Here is a 16,580-nt window from a genome sequence, read left to right as displayed (position 1 = left end):
CCACACAATGGCCAATTGAAAAGATTTTGAGATACCATTCTTGGTTTTTGGAGCTGTCCTTCTAATATTGCAGAAAGCAATTACTTATCCATATAATAAAATCTATGGGCTTCGCATCTCATATATTGCGGTACTGATCATTAGCCTAGCTATCAAGCCATCATCTCTGAGCTTCGCATCATCTCTGAGCTCTGCATCATCTCCGAGCTCCGCCTTCATCTCCGATCACGGCCAACTTCGATTTCTGGAGAAGAACTTGCAAAGATCTGCTGCTGCCCCAAGTGCTCCTCTTCTCCCTTTCTCCTTTTTCTCTCTGATGCGATTTCTCTCTCTCTCTCTCTCTCTCTCTCTCTCTGCAATCTCGCTTTCTTTGTTTCCGGTCAGGGTCCATTCCGAGCCGAGCCGACCGAGAATGCCGGTCTAACCGAGTGCCGGTTTACCGACATTCCGGTACCGGTCTCGGTAACCAAAATGGCCAACCGAGGGGGGTTCGGTCGGTACACGGTTTGGGGCTTTCGGTTCGGTAACCGTACCGAACCCACCCCTATATATACATATATTTCTAATAGAAGTCTGACTAATCTAATATATATACAAGTGTTGCTTTACTCATAATACTATTATTGACTCCGAGTAAGATGATATACACATGGGGAAGAATAATATTTAGGGTTTTTTTTTTTTTTTTTTTAAGTCTAGTTCAATAAAAACCATGATTATCCGGACCATCAGCAATAATGCGTTATTGTAGCGGCCACGTGCTACTGTAGCAGCCCATTTTTTAAAAGATTAAACGAAAACATTAACGGCAAAAAAGGTACAAGTTTTCTCCCGAATTCCAACAAATAAATCCATCATTTTGTAAACTAGTCCAATCAAGTCAAGTGCCTGCATCTAAAATTTCTGTTCAGAGATGAGAAATAATCAAAATGAAAACCAATCAAAGTCCACCGTACAACTTTATTTTATTTTATTTTCCATATACGCCACACGTCACCTCGTCAAAAGCCAAAATTAACTTTGTGATTGGATTTGTGGCCTGAAAGGAGTCATAAAGCAAAATGGGCTTCACTACACCAAGTCCTTGATCAAAAGCTTAGTCATGTGTCTTTTCTTTTTGTTTCTTTTTAATAATTAATTGGTGTACGTGACACTATATGACAGTAGTAATTAATAATTAATCGATTTTCTTCTTAATTTATAGCCTTATTTACATATTACAGTGACAATCATAGCCTCATTTATATATTATTATTGACAAGTAATAATAAATATAGTCTCACTTACATATGATTACTAACAAACATAACAATCATAGCTTCACTTACATATTGTTAATGTTTGTCAGTAACAATTATAACCTCACTTATATATTGTTACTGACAAGTAGTAACAACCATAGCCCCACCTACATATTGTTATTGTTGTCAATAATAATCATAGCTCCACTTATATATTATTACTAACAAACCGTAACAACTACAGCCCCACTTAGATATTGTTACCGACAAACAGTAACAATCATAGCTTCACTTACATATTGTTACTGCTTGTCGGTAACAACATATAAGTGGGATTGTTACTGACAAGCAGTAACAATCACTCAATATTTCTCAATCGCGCCCATCTCTTCCAAATTGCGCTCAGCACCTCCAGATCGCGCCCACACTAATAATAATTATTATTACAACTGTCTGATAGTAACTATCGTCCCAATAGTTACTACTCGATAGTAACAAACATAACCATTTTCATCCACAAATTATTCCTAATTGGAAACAAAGACAATTTTCAAAATACTTACTTAGTAAATCCACTTCCACAAAAAATTCCTCTATTTTAAAAGCAACCAAATAGATGGGCATACTGTTTGTGGGAAAACCCACACCGATCTAAACAGCTAATCATAGCTCGACACGTGGCTGGTCAAAACCAACCTTGGAGTTGACTTTCAGTGGTCAGACTTTGACCTCCACATCATCACTGCTCAGCACTTCCTCCGCCAGCTCAGGTCGGGTCTCCATGCCGAGTCCTTCATACTCGGTCCGAGCCGAACCGATGATCTTCCAAGGGATTGAGTGTTCATCTTTCCATGGTCATCCCGGTTCGGCTTGGCTCGGCACAGAGATAATCTCCTTTCGAGTTCTGGCGTCGACCAGTTAGGGCTCGGAGGGACCCCTATCTACTGGACCGGTTCGGTCTGGAATCCCATGTCCGATCCGACCACACATGGGCTTCATGTATACGCATAAAGACATGTGTTCGGTTCGGCTCGGCCCTCCGCCGCCATTCCCAAGAAGATCACGTTGGGATGAACCGCCACGCTTAAATGCACCTGACACAAATCCTCTGAAAGATGGAATATCCAGCCTGCATCCATGACTATTGGGGTAGTTTGTCTGAACCTTCCAACCTTGCATTTAATGGAACATTCAATGCAGCATTGAATACTGAGGAGGTGAGTAGCTGTGCATGCAACTGGTTCTGACCAAGCGCGTGGGTCTCTGGCAACCATTCATTCACATGCAGGTAACTTACTCATCAAGTCTTCCTTTGCCTATATAAGGCACCATATATGCACAAATAGGGGGATCAATCAATAAATCTAGCTATCAACTCCTCACCAGACAAACACTTAACCAAAATTTCCACTCACCCAAGAGCATACCCGACTTGCTGAGAATAAACCCAGAACATTTGCCTTGTTCTTCCTATTCTCCCAAGTTCATCCTTTGTTCTTCCTCACATACCATCAAACACCATCACTGACTTCATCATCGGAGCGTGTTTGGCTGGTACCACACCGGTCCATCTCCTTTGATCTTGTGTTTGTCTACAGGGAGATCTCAAACAACATCCACGTCATCATCCAGCAAGGCTTCGGGTCAGCCAAGTCACCACCTCTAAGTTGTTGCATCTACCTCACGAGAATTTGCATCAACACATACTTTAGCCCTTGAATGTTTCTGGTTGCGTTGCATTTCATTTGCATTCAAGTATGCAATATATCCTATTTGTGCAGATTTCCCAATACCACCAATAAAAAGTAAAATACAAATAAGAGTTATGGCATTAAATCACTAGAGTCTAGAACTTTACTATCTTATTGAATTCCGAATATATATATATTTTATGGAAGATACTCAGCCCACTTCATTTGCATTCTGGGATCGCTTGCAGTTTTCATAAACATTACTGACCATGAGAACTAGCAGTCTAGCAAGAACTGTTGAGAGTAATGTGGAGCAATGTCCCACATCCGAAAACTAAGACTTAGCATATGTGCTTATAAGTCTTGGGCCTCTCCACCCATGGCCAATTGGTGTGGAGCAATGTTCTACATCGGAAAACTAGAGTTTAATATATGTGCTTATACGTCATGGGCCTCTCCACCCATTGCCAATTGGTTTTGGGTTGGATGCTCTAATTCTATCATGGTATCAGAGCTTGGTTATTCGCGTGTAAGGCCCAATGGTCACACGTGCTCCCACGTCACCTAATACAATTTGTTCACGTGTAAGGCTCAAAATCTCGCCACACGTGCGGGGGCGTGTTGAGAGTAATGTGGAGCAATGTCCCACATCCAAAAACTAAGGCTTAGCATATGTGCTTATAAGTCTTGGGCCTCTCCACCCATTGTCAATTGGTTTTGGGTTGGATGCTCTAATTCTATCATGGTATCAGAGCTTGGTTATCCGCGTGTAAGGCCCAACGGCCACACGTGCTCCCACGTCACCCAATACAATTTGTTCACGTGTAAGGCTCAAAATATCGTCACACGTGCGGGGGCGTGTTGAGAGTAATGTGGAGCAATGTCCCACATCGGAAAACTAGAGCTTAACATATGTGCTTATAAGTCTTGGGTCTCTCCACCCATTGCAATTGGTTTTGGGTTGGATACTCTAATTCTATCAAGAACTAGCGACTGTAGAAAGGTAAAGCCATTAAATCAAATATATATAATGATTAACTTGAACCATATCAATATCCAACTCAATCAAACACATATATAACCCACAATCATTTTATCAATAATCAAACACCCACAACAGTAATCACACCCAAATCAAAGACCTCTAAAAAAATTAAAACATTCAATGACAAATATACAAATTAATAGTCATTCAACCAACTAGAAACCATAATCATAAAGAAGAGGGATAGACAGATGATTTACCAACTTTAACCAAACTTGAAGGTAGCGCAAGTTGTTTCAGTATCGCCGATCGGACTCAAAATAGTAGCTCGACGATGGTAGCAAAGCCACTGAACCTGGCTGCTCCGAGATTGGCGTCGCAACGCCGTCCGAGCACCATCGCTCAACCTCCGAGCCCACGTGGGACGACACAGATCAAAGAGGAGGGGTGGCTGGGCGTGAGTGAGGAGAGAGAAATGAGAAAGGGAGTAGGAGAGTGACGGAGAGAGAGACGGACAAGGGATGAAAACTTAAAAGTGGGCCAGAAGAAAAGAAGGTGAACTGGCCGAGAAATCCAATTAAATAGGTTGGTCTAAGAGGGAATAGGAGTCTAATATTGGACTTTATAATTATTTACTTTAATATTTATGATTATGTAAATGCCAATTAATTCCCATAAATGAAAAATGTTAAGACTAACTGCTACAGGCCCATTTGATGTTTTGAATAAGCACTTATGATTTTCTAAAACTTAGATGAAAATTCAATGATTAATAAGAAGACTTAGAGCATATAAATAGATGGAAATTTTTTTTTGTCATTAGGAATAATGTATTATTAAATTAAATGGCCACTTTCTATTTGGCATTGAATCGTGACCTAACAAATGGTATTAGAGTCAATCATAAACTATATATCCTTTCATTGTAAAGACGTGAATGAGTAAATTAGGCAGTGTTTTGTCACGTTTACATAGGGCGACGGTGGATACCCCAGGGGTACCTGCAGATCACGACTTGGCAATTGAAAATTGTGTGAGATTACATATGGTTTATTACTTGAAGAATTAATGTTCTTGACTGAAAGGGTTGTGTGATATTAGCAGACATACTTAGTTAGGTCTGATTCATGCATTTTGTGATTCTACATGATTTGCTTAATTTCTTGTCTTTCCTTGTGTCAAGTTGCTGCATTTATTTATTGTACGTTTTGTCCTGTTTTTGTTGGACAAAGAATAATTTATGGTTTTAGATTATACTTTTTTTGTGGTTCATCTGTCTATTCTACCATCACCATGATGATCTAGTTTGCTGCTTTGCCTCTTAGGAAGTAAAGATAATGCTATAAAAAGATCTCCCATGCAGCATATTGATCAATTGTATCATTCGCAACTGAAATGGATTTGCAGATTCTTTTTTTTTTTTTTGGCTTAAATGGCTTAGAAGATTCATATTCATAATTCTATGGCAGTAATAATGACTTCCATAATATTTTTACAAATAAAAATATTTCAACCATATTTTCAGTCCATATGGGTACATTTCGAATATTAGAAATTTAGAAGTGCGATTAATCTAATATACAAGTGTTGCTTGACTCATAATACTATTATTGATTCTAAATATATATATATATATATATACATGGGGAAGAATAATATTTATGATTATGTAAATGCCAATTAATTCCCATAAATGAAAAATGTTAAAACTAGCTGGTACCGGCCCATTTAATGTTTTGAATAAACACTTATGATTTTGTAAAACTTAGATGAAATTCAATGATTAATAAGAAGACTTAGAGCATATAAATAGATGGAGTTAATTACACTTACACCTCCTGAGGTTTATCGTCTTTTCACGTACAACTTCTGGAGTTTCAACAATTACACATACACCTTCTGAGGTTTCAAAACTGTTGCATATAACCCCTTATAGTAAAACGAAAAATTATGAGAAATTATACAAAAAGGTATACTGAGGAGTTAAATGGCCTAATAAGATTACTCAAGGTGTAAGGTCCAACTTCAATATAAATATTTTCTTTTTTGTTTATTTATTTTTTTCTCTTGTAGGGGGTTATATGCAATAGTTTTGAAACCTTAGGGGGTGTATGTGTAATTTTTGAAATCCCAGAGGGTGTATGTGAAAAGACGATAAACTTCATGAGGTGTAAGTATAATTAACTCTAAATAGATGGGAAATTTTTTGTCATTAGGAATAATGTATTATTAAATTAAATGGCTACTTTCTATTTGGCATTGAATCATGGCCTAGGAAATGGTATTAGAGTCAATCATAAACTATATATCCTTTTATTGTAAAGACATGAATGAGTAAATTAGGCACTGTTTTGTCGATCACGTCTAGATAGGAGGACGGTGGATACCCCAGGGGTACCTGCAAGTCACGACTTGGCAATTGAAAATTGTGTGCGATTACATATGTTTTGTCATGTGCGACTAATAATGCATGCCTTCATGTTGTTTAGCAACTTTGAAATTTAAATAGCGATAAATTATCGGATAATGCGAAATCTAGCCGATGCTATATTTTCAAATTGTTAATTTGAGCATGGAGAGTTATATATAGGTTTAGACTTTTCATTCGATAGCCCTACAATTAAGCTAGCTCAAATTTTTTTTTTTTAAAAAAGCATTTAACGTTTGATAACGTTTTACAAAACAATTTTTCATTTTATAAATTCAAAAAATAACAAAAATGCATTTGGTTGTCGTATTGAGAAAACAATTTTTGAAAAACACAAAATAGAATTTCTAGTTTACAGTGTAAATTCAGAAAACGACTAAATGATGTTTTCAGTGAATTTAGAAAACATAGATAACACAGATACAAAAAAAAAAAAAAAAAAAAAAAAATTACAACTGAAAAAAAAAAAATAAAAAAACATGTGATCTGCACCTCCTCCCCACCTCCGGCGACAGCCCTACCCCCCGCCGCTGCCCACTTCACCCATCTCTCTTCATTTCTTCTCTATTTCTCTATTTTTTTTCTCTCTCTCTACCCATCTCTCAAAATATATACTTTGTACGTAATCCCTCTATAGTTTCCAATTCCCGCTTCAATAAACGGATCAAGACTCTCCCTAACATCTATGGCAGGAAGCTCACGAACCTTAACAACTCTTACATAGAGAAAATATATCTATTCAACTAGATCATAGGTGCTTGCAGTGTTGTCTCCATTAATAATACGGCCACCAACAACTCTTCTACCTCCAAGGTAGTCGCGCCGGCTGAGGTGGGTTGGGTTTTATAAAACGTCTCTTTTTTTTAATTATATATTTTATGAAATTGATTAATAATAATTTATAATTAATATCTTTTGTGTATATAATTATTTGGTTGTAATAATTGGTTAATATCAAATGTGTTTTCATTATTTTTGTTTTATATAATTGTTTTTCAATTACGCTACCAGATGCCTTTTCATATTTTGAGAATGCAAAATTTAATTTGTCATTTTCATTTTACAATACAGTTTTTAGAAAATTATTCTGTAAAACGTTACCAGATGGGTAGTCTCTCTTAATTTTGTGAAAATGAGTTTTGAGTTCAAATCTCATCTACGACAGTAGATAATAAATGCTTTCCTCTTTCGTGCTTTGGTGCTTTCGGCTGAAAGCTTTGTGAAAAAATAAAATGTTGATTTGAATCACCCATCAATGATCACAACTGACGGTGAAATAGATAATGTATATATACCGAATTGTTTGATTAGAGACAATTACTCTCTAAATAAAAATATTAATATTTGTGTAATCTCCTTCCACATGTCTCGATAATTCGTGGTCCTGCTTTCCACATATATTTTATTGCTTGAATATCACAGAATTGTACCATATATATGGCCGCTTGCATGCAGCTAGTGAAATTATTACAAGTATTTTTTTTCTTTGTTTTAAATATTAATGCTTTCGTTTTCATATATAACACACACACACACACATATATAAATATATATATATAAGATACAACGTACTGCATATTAATTAATAAATTATATGGAAAAGTTGATACATGACTATTATATATTCCATGTTGATCCTGTCCCCGACGAATTCTCTAGGAAGATATATATCATGAATCATGCATCTTGGTTTCTTGACAATGAGAACTAGTTCATTTCTTTTAAAAAATGATCTTTGAATGCAGGACCACTTTTTTTATTGTTTCATACAGAAAATTATTTCAATAATTTTTTTTAAAATGTTTATTTATCTTTCTCTCGATTGATATTTATTATTTAGTTTGATCAGACAGAAAATGAAGTTCGTCTAGCTTTTCCAATTCATACCAATATAATATGTCTATCAAGGTATTATATATAGAGAGAATTAGACTTAGATCTTTTAGAAAAACAATTTTTAGATAGAATTTGGGGGTATTTTAAAATTTATAAGAAAATTCATTTAATCATAATAAAATCTTTTAAATTTATAAGAAAATCTTTATAATTCATAATAAAGTACGTTTCTTTAACTTATAAAAAAATCTTTTTAATTCATAATAAAGTCATTCCCCAATTTAAAGAGTATTTCCCTCGATTTGAAGGGTATTTCCCCTCCTAAGGTGTAGAGTGGGTTTTGTAGAGACTGCATGTTATATTTGTAGTTTTAACCTTACAACAACAGCAAAAATGGTACTATATATATATTTAATAAGAAAAAAAAAGAAGTGAAAGTGATCTACATTTTGTTATTTTACATATATAGGCTTATTCATATAAATGTCCCTTGAAACTAATTTTCATTCTCACTTAATTTGCCCCTTTAAATTAACTTTAATCTTTATTAATCTCTTCACTTTGTCCTCCGAACTTTACAAACCTCATATTTCGTCAAATCTATCAATGACTCTGTTAAAAGATTCGACATGTTGCTTACGTGGATACAATATGTCAGCTTATTGATAGAGTCATTAACGGACTTGACGGAATATGACTTATTGAAAGAGTTTGTAAAGTTCGGAGGATAAAATGAGAAGATTAAACTTTAAGGGGACAAAGTGAGAATGAAAATTACTTTCAAGGGGCATTTTTACAAATAAGCCTTTTATATATGTGTATGTATGTATGTCTCCTTCAGTGAAGATCTCCAATAATTATTCACCTCATAGATTTTCACTAAAATACAAGACATTATCCTGATTGTGAAGGCTTTATCCAAATAAAAAATTGCATAAATCTAAGGATTCAATTCCTGTACATAATACTTTTATCAATAGTGCTAGATATTCCACATTTTTATACCACAATTTCATATCATCTTATGTGGCAACTTATTATATGGCATTCATATAGTGGACACTAACAAATAAAAATAAAAACTCAAAAAGAAAAAGAAAAACTCTGTCCAATAAAGTAATGACACGTGAGATGATATAAAAATATGGTATAAGAATGTGGTAAGTATAGCATTATTCTACTTTTATATTTTCTTGGAGAATAAATTATAATTAAGGGGCATACGTATAGCAAGCTCCAAAGAAAAACTGTATAATATATATTTAGATGGGTGTATAATATAATATATCTATTCAACATTATTTCCACTTAATATTCAAATTTTTTTTTTTCTTCTTTGGTATCATATTGTCGTACAAAAAAAAATTATGATGTCCTCGAATCCTTGAATTAGGACTTTAATATATTTGTAATTTTCCTATAATACTGAGCTCTAATTTGTCACTCACATTCATTACAATATACCGTATTACATGATTGTCCCATTAACAATTGATGCTTTCATTTTCTCCAGATTTCAGTGGTAGATACGATGAATTCACAATGACATCAAATGAACGCTTAATTTCTATATGGATGACTGGATGTCATGCATCCTGTAGAAAAACGACCATATAATATGACCAATTATGGATTTGTGGTCTAAACGCTAGGACCACTCTTAATTTATATTATTATATTTTATCACAAGGACCACTCTTAATTTATATTATCTATTATTTTATAACAATTAAGGACCACTCTTAATTTAAGCGACATCTTTTGTTATTTTGTGCTGCATGCGTTTACTAAAATCTAATTAATGCAGATCAAGATTTAGTTTTTAGATGTATATGTATGAGTATTACTAAACTATTTGAATTTATAAGTGTGATGTTCTTCATAATTACCAACCTTCTTTTGAGATATATATACCAATAGTTTAATCACTTTTTACTCGGGTAGAAAAATGTGGTAGAAAAACAAGAACCACAATCAATAACAATCAATATGGAGGGCTTGCTGTTGAAAAAAAAAAAAATCAAAGAAAAAGATGGGAGGAAGAAGAAGAAGAAGAAGATCGAAGATTGATGATGAAGAAGGACAGACAATGAAGAAAAATCAAATAATTAAGAAGAAAAAAAAAAAAAAAAAAAAAAAGGAAGATCGAAGAAACCACAAACACAATCAAAGCAAAATAATATGTCATGTTGAACTTTTGAAATTGTTAACCTAAAGAAATGAAATAAGTGATGATGAAAGCTTAATGATGTTTGAAAAGTGTAAATGACGTTTCTTCTAGTTAATCTTTGAATGTTGGTCGTAATATACTAATTTGGATAAGAAAACACCTATTTTGAAATTTGAAAACAAAATTAAAAAGATATACTTAATTTTCAAAGTCAAACATAAATGGAAATTAATTACCAAAAAAATAAATAGTAAATTATACCTTGAAATAACACATTAATACACACTAATTTGGAAAATGCAGAAAACTATGAAATTTGAACACGAAAATCAGAAATGAAAAATCTTAATATTCAACTTCATAAATTAATGGCAAATAATTACAAAAACTTTTCATGATAATACCTTGAAATAAGGCATTAATTGAAAAAATTAAAATTTACCTTTTTTCAACTCAAAGGGTAGAAAATGAATTTTAATCTTACATGGCAAATTTTAAAATAGATGTGTATCTAATTTTCCCAAAAAAAATTGAGTAATATCAAATTGAGTCTCCCAAAATGGATATATGTCTAATTAAGCCTAATATAATGGGAGAAATTTTAAGATTTGGTGAGATTTTGAAAGATCCTCTAATTTTATTAAAATAAAAATTAATGAGAAAAAAATTTGAAAGGCCATAAAATTTTCTTAGGAGTTGATCCTGATTACTAAAAATTTGGGTGCAAAGCCCTTTTTCTCTTTTTTCTTTTTTTGTTTGATTAGTATATCAATTTGAGTCCGAAAAGGTCTCTGGCACAGATCAAATTTGGAACCAACAGAAAGATCAGCCCATATTCTTATGATTAGTGCACTAATCTTATTAGTTTGGGGGATTAGTTTGGTATACTATATAGAGGTGTCACACTGATGTACTGATATCATACATTTGGAAAATTATGTATTTAACCATAAATGATAAATTTTAGTTGTTGGTGCTATGCTTAAATAAATTTTCCTGCATGGGAATCATATCATGTTATATTCGAGATATGTCTTTAATTAGGTTTTGTGTGAGAGTGCCAATTGATCTCAATCTAAATTATTTAATTATGTACGGTGATTTGACAACATAATTTATCTATTTATTAATTATGATGTCGTATTCAAACATTATACATATATAGTATACCAAAATTTAGCTTCGGATTATTTTATTTCCAAACCAAACCCTTGCGTCACTCATACCTTCACCCAAAAAATCTACTTGATCAATTGATCATCCAAATGTTAAAAAAAATTAGATTATTTATATTTGACAATAACTTAAAAGTATTGTACTATAAAAGTATAAAGTCGTCGTCCACTCATATTATAACATATGGATTAATAAACACTACGTACTTACGTAATAGCGCTATATATAGTTATATACAATTTTCTTTCCTAATAAGGGCACAAGTCTTACTTAACCCGGTTCTTAAATAGCTTCACGTTGGGTTTCCTTCCATTTTCTTGGAGTCGGATGCACAAACTATTGTATCTAGCTACCGGCGTGTGGAGAAGGACTTAGCCCCAGATGGGCAGCTTTTGGAGGAGACTAGCGGCTTTGGGTTGAATTTCACGAGGCTAGCTAGCTGTGCATATATTTCTCAAGTTGCAAAGGGGGTTGCTGACTCCCTAGCTTGCTCGTTATGCTCTACATTGTGAGAATTCTATTACTTAGGAGAGTGACTTTCCTGAATGGCTAAGAACACATCTACAAGTTGATTGATTATAATCCTGCTTAGTTTCTAGTTAACAAAGTTATTTCAATCCCAAAAAAAAAAAAAAAAAAAAATAGCTTCTTTCTTGGCAGAAGTTGGACCTGTCCAGAGTTTTAATTCCCAGTAACAAACGGGCCATTATTAGTAACCAACTAAACCTAACACAAATAGAAAATAAGACTTAACAAACAAATTAAGATACTGCCAAACATTTGGCCAAGAAAAGAAAAAGATACCGTCAAACATAAATGATCTGATTTGGCTAACATTTGGATATGTTGAGAGAAATCTCACATTGAAGATCTGAGGGCCTTGCTAGTGGCTTATAAGGATTTGAGCTACTCCTCTCATTGCCAATTGGTTTTGGGATGGATGCCTAGATTCTATCATGGTATCAGAGCCAGGTTATCCGCGTGTAAGGCCCAACAGCCACACGTGCTCCTACGTCACCTAATACAATTTTTTCACGTGTAAGACTCAAAATCTAGCCATACGTGCGAGGGCGTGTTAAGAGTAATGTGAAGCAATGTCCTACATCAGAAAACTAGAGCTTAACATATGTGCTTATAAGTCTTGGGCCTCTCCACCCATTGCCAATTGGTTTTGGGATGAATACCTAGATTTCTTCATGGAAGAGTAATGTGGAGCAATGTCTCACGTCGGAAAACTAGAGCTTAGCATATGTGCTTATAAATCTTGGGCCTCTCCACTCATTGCCAATTGGTTTTGGGATGAATGCCTAGATTTCTTCATAGTATCAGAGCAGGTTATCCACGTGATGCACCTAACGGCCACACGTGCTCCCACGTCACCCAGTATAAATTGTCCACGTGTTAGGCTTAAATGACGCCACACTTGCGGAGGCGTGTTGAGAGAAATCCCACATTAAAAATGTGAGGGCCTTGCTAGTGGCTTATAATTAAGGATTTGGGCTAATCCTCCCATTGCTAATTGGTTTTGAGTTAGATGCTCTAATTCTATCTGGATCAAGTGGGTTTCCTTTTTTTTTTTTTCTTGGCCATTAAGTGGGTTTTCTTTAATGAAGAATGAATGAGTGATGCAAGCGTTTCGTTTGCAAATAAGAGAATCCTAAGCTTTGGTTTACGATATATGTATGGATAAAACACCATAATTAATAAATAGATCGATAAAGTTATTATCATATTACCGTACATAATTAAATAATTTGGATCCAAATTGAGTAGCACTTATGGCACAACTCCAACATAACATGATATGATTGGCACACAGATCAAATCTATCAAGCATAGCACCAACAACTAAAATTTATCATTTGAAGGTTTTTTTTTAAGGTTAAATATATGGTTTTGGAAATATGTTAGGATCCAATTGTCCCATTATTGACACCTCTCTATAAAGTCACAACAAGATCAGTACGTGCACTAATTCCCCAAACTAACTAGCTAGTTAAAGAGAGAATCAGAGAGTAATTGCTGACATAATTATTAATGGAGTCTCAAGGTATTGAGCATAAGGTTCCAGTAATAGATTTATCCAACGAAGACTTGAAGCCCGGTACAGAGACTTGGCTCATGGCATGCAAAGAAGTTCAACATGCTCTAGAAGAGTATGGCTGCTTTGAAGCTGTTTACCATAAAGTCCCTTTGGAACTTCACCACTCAGTTTTCTCTGTGATGGAAGATCTATTCAATCTTCCAATAGAAACTAAAAACCAGAAAATCAGTGACAAGCCTTTCTACAACTATTTACAATATCCATACCTTCCTCTCTATGAATCATTGGGCATCCCTACAACGTTAGAAGGAGCTCAAGGTTTCACAAGTATCATGTGGCCTGAAGGAAACGACCATTTTTGGTAAAGTTAATTTGATTCATAACTCACTCTAAATTTCTAATTTTACTATATATATTATGCCTATTGTGTGACTCTTTGTTCTTTGAATTAGTGAAAATGCTCATTCCTTCTCAAAGCTGGTGGCAGAGTTGCATCAAATGGTGACAAGAATGGTGTTTGATAGTTATGGTGTGCAGAGGCTTTATGAGTCTCACATGGCATCAACCATTTACCGCTTCAGATGCTTTAAGTACAGAACACCCCAGGTGAATGAGACTAATATGGGAATGCTTCCTCACCGAGATCCGTCCTTCACATCCATATTTCACCAAAATCAGGTTGGTTTGCAGATAAAAACTAAAGATGGTCAGTGGATTGAAGCGCAACCTTCACCTTCATCCTTTCTATTCATGGCAAGCGATGCATTTACGGTGGGTCAAATTTCTTTTAAGTTCTGTAAGTTAAGAATGGCTTTAACATAAGGGGAGCACGAATAAGGCTTCCCTTTATTACTCCCGCAAGAATGCGGAAGGCTCAAATAGTCTTTCTTGGAGCGCGAATAGCATTCCCCTAACAAAAATAAAACCTAATAATCGACAACTTTTACTATGCAGTAGATTGGTCATTGATAGTGATTTTTCCTTTTTCATTTGATAAATTAAACTCTAAGGGGAAAATCATAGTTGAAAAACTACAAAAAGGAGGAAAAGAAACCAAATTTCTATAATGGCCATGCACAACGTACAGACTATAAAAGGTACAACTCCCATCTGCAGGTAGAAATTACACGCAATTTGGATAAATTCACCAGAAGTTAAGGCCAACTAAAATTTTGGCAAAAAATTGAAATCATTCTGAACAGGTTCACAAGGAAGCCAATTGCACCATTGTAGACAAAAGATTGATAATTTGATGGAGATGCATATATGCATTACCACAAGTTGTTAAGATCTTTAGCCTTCAGGGCATAGAAATCAAAGCAGAGGATATTTTACACCATGGAGAAACTAATTAAAGTTGTTTTTCACAAATATTCTTTTATTCTCACTTTTCTTTTTGGCCATTCTTATATTCTCACAATTGATTTCACATTTCATGTAATTCTAGCTCGAATTAATTGTTATTGAATGTTTTCTAATTTTTCAAAAAAAATACTATATTAATTTAAGGGTCTTCTAAGATTAATTAATTGACTGACGTTTTTCTATATGTTTTGGACATTTCCACCTTTTCTTTTATTTTGACTTGGTAGGCATGGAGCAATGACAGAATACGGGCTTGTGAGCACCAAGTCATCCTGAAAGAGAAGAAAGACAGATATTCCTTGGGATTATTCTCATACACTAGTGGGATGCTGCAAGTACCTGAAGAGCTTGCTGATGACAAACACCCCTTACTCTACAAACCATTTGATCATACTGGTTACCTTCATTTTTTCCAAACACCAGAGGCAAAGAAATCAGAGTGTCCCATAAAAGCCTACTGTGGTGTTTGAGATTGATCTCAAGGGGCCATTAATTTTATCTTACTATTTCATGATTAATCTTTATGTGTATCTAGGCTATGTGGGTTTCTGGTTTGCTTCTCTGTGCTTGTAACTAATGTTGTTCTGTCAGGGCTGTTGATGATATAAAGTTTCGTCTTTTGCTTCTACTGAATGAATAAAGAAAGGTGTATTTCTTTCTACACTATGTCTGGTGTCTAAGATTAGATTGGATAAGTTAAACTCACTAAATTCAAGATAATTTAAGGAAGAAATAGAGGCTAACTTCTAATTTTTGTCTACCAACTAGTTGTTAGTCCAATTAATAGTATTTCTCTCTCTAGTGTTGGGAGATGTCCCAAGTTCTAATGCTGGTGTTAAGGGAAGAAGATGGATTAGTATTAGTCAAAAAGAAAACTTATCTCGTCCTATCCCCGCAAAATGATCGGAGTGCTAATAACAGCTCCCTATAATGCATTATTATAACACATAAGATCAATTTAACACATTTATAGTGCACAAGTCCCACATCAAATAGGTTGCAGGCTCAATTTCTCGATGTCCATATATATATATATATATATATATGTATATATAATTTCGTTTAAGGGATTTGTCACGAGGTCCACATTGTATTTTAACAATCCAATCCATCATTTCTTAAATCTTTATTCAAAGATCATTTTTACAAAAATTAGACAATTAAATAGAAAACATATATATTGAATATCTAATTTTGCATGGGCTCACCGTGCACTTGTATGGACAACTAGTAGAGATGAGTATGATTAGTTAGGTTTATTACTTGAAGAATTAATGTTCTTGTCTGAAAGGGCTATGTGTTATTAGCAGACATATTTAGTTAGTTCTGATTAATGCATTTTGTGATTCTACATTATTTGCTTAATTTCTTGTCTTTCCTTGTGTCAAGTTGCTGCATTTATTTATTGTACGTTTTGTCCTGTTTTTGTTGGACAAAGAATAAATTATGGTTTTAGATCGATTATACTTCTTTTGTGGTTCTGCCTATTCTACCATCACCATGATGATCTAGTTTGCTGCTTTGCCTCTTAGGAAGTAAAGATAATGCTATAAAAAGATCTCCCATGCAGCATATATATTGATCAATTGTATCATTCGAAACTGAAATGGATTTGGAGATTTTTTTTTTGGGTTAAATGGCTTA

General features: G+C 34.3%; 1 protein-coding gene across 1 annotated transcript; it reads left to right on the top strand.

Annotated features, from left to right (window-relative positions):
• The first annotated feature begins 13,564 nt into the window (after nt 1-13,564).
• Nucleotides 13,565-15,406, top strand: LOC147287147 (putative 2-oxoglutarate-dependent dioxygenase AOP1). The gene is made up of 3 exons (XM_086242429.1): nt 13,565-13,932; nt 14,024-14,342; nt 15,164-15,406. The coding sequence occupies exons 1-3, from the start codon at nt 13,565-13,567 to the stop codon at nt 15,404-15,406; spliced, it is 930 nt and encodes a 309-aa protein (XP_086098555.1).
• Nucleotides 15,407-16,580: the final 1,174 nt, after the last annotated feature.

This window comes from Dryas octopetala, chromosome 4 (assembly GCF_963921425.1).
Source record: "Dryas octopetala chromosome 4, drDryOcto1.1, whole genome shotgun sequence".
Classification (NCBI taxonomy): domain Eukaryota; kingdom Viridiplantae; phylum Streptophyta; class Magnoliopsida; order Rosales; family Rosaceae; genus Dryas; species Dryas octopetala.
This window is presented reverse-complemented; position numbering and strand designations above follow the sequence as displayed.

Bases quoted from the DNA above. Each gene is read 5' to 3' on its own strand.
- LOC147287147 (XM_086242429.1), top strand. From the start codon at position 13,565: ATGGAGTCTCAAGGTATTGAGCATAAGGTTCCAGTAATAGATTTATCC. The intron at 13,933-14,023 runs GTAAAGTTAATT...TCTTTGAATTAG, and splicing joins GAAGGAAACGACCATTTTTG to TGAAAATGCTCATTCCTTCT. The intron at 14,343-15,163 runs GTGGGTCAAATT...TTGACTTGGTAG, and splicing joins TGGCAAGCGATGCATTTACG to GCATGGAGCAATGACAGAAT.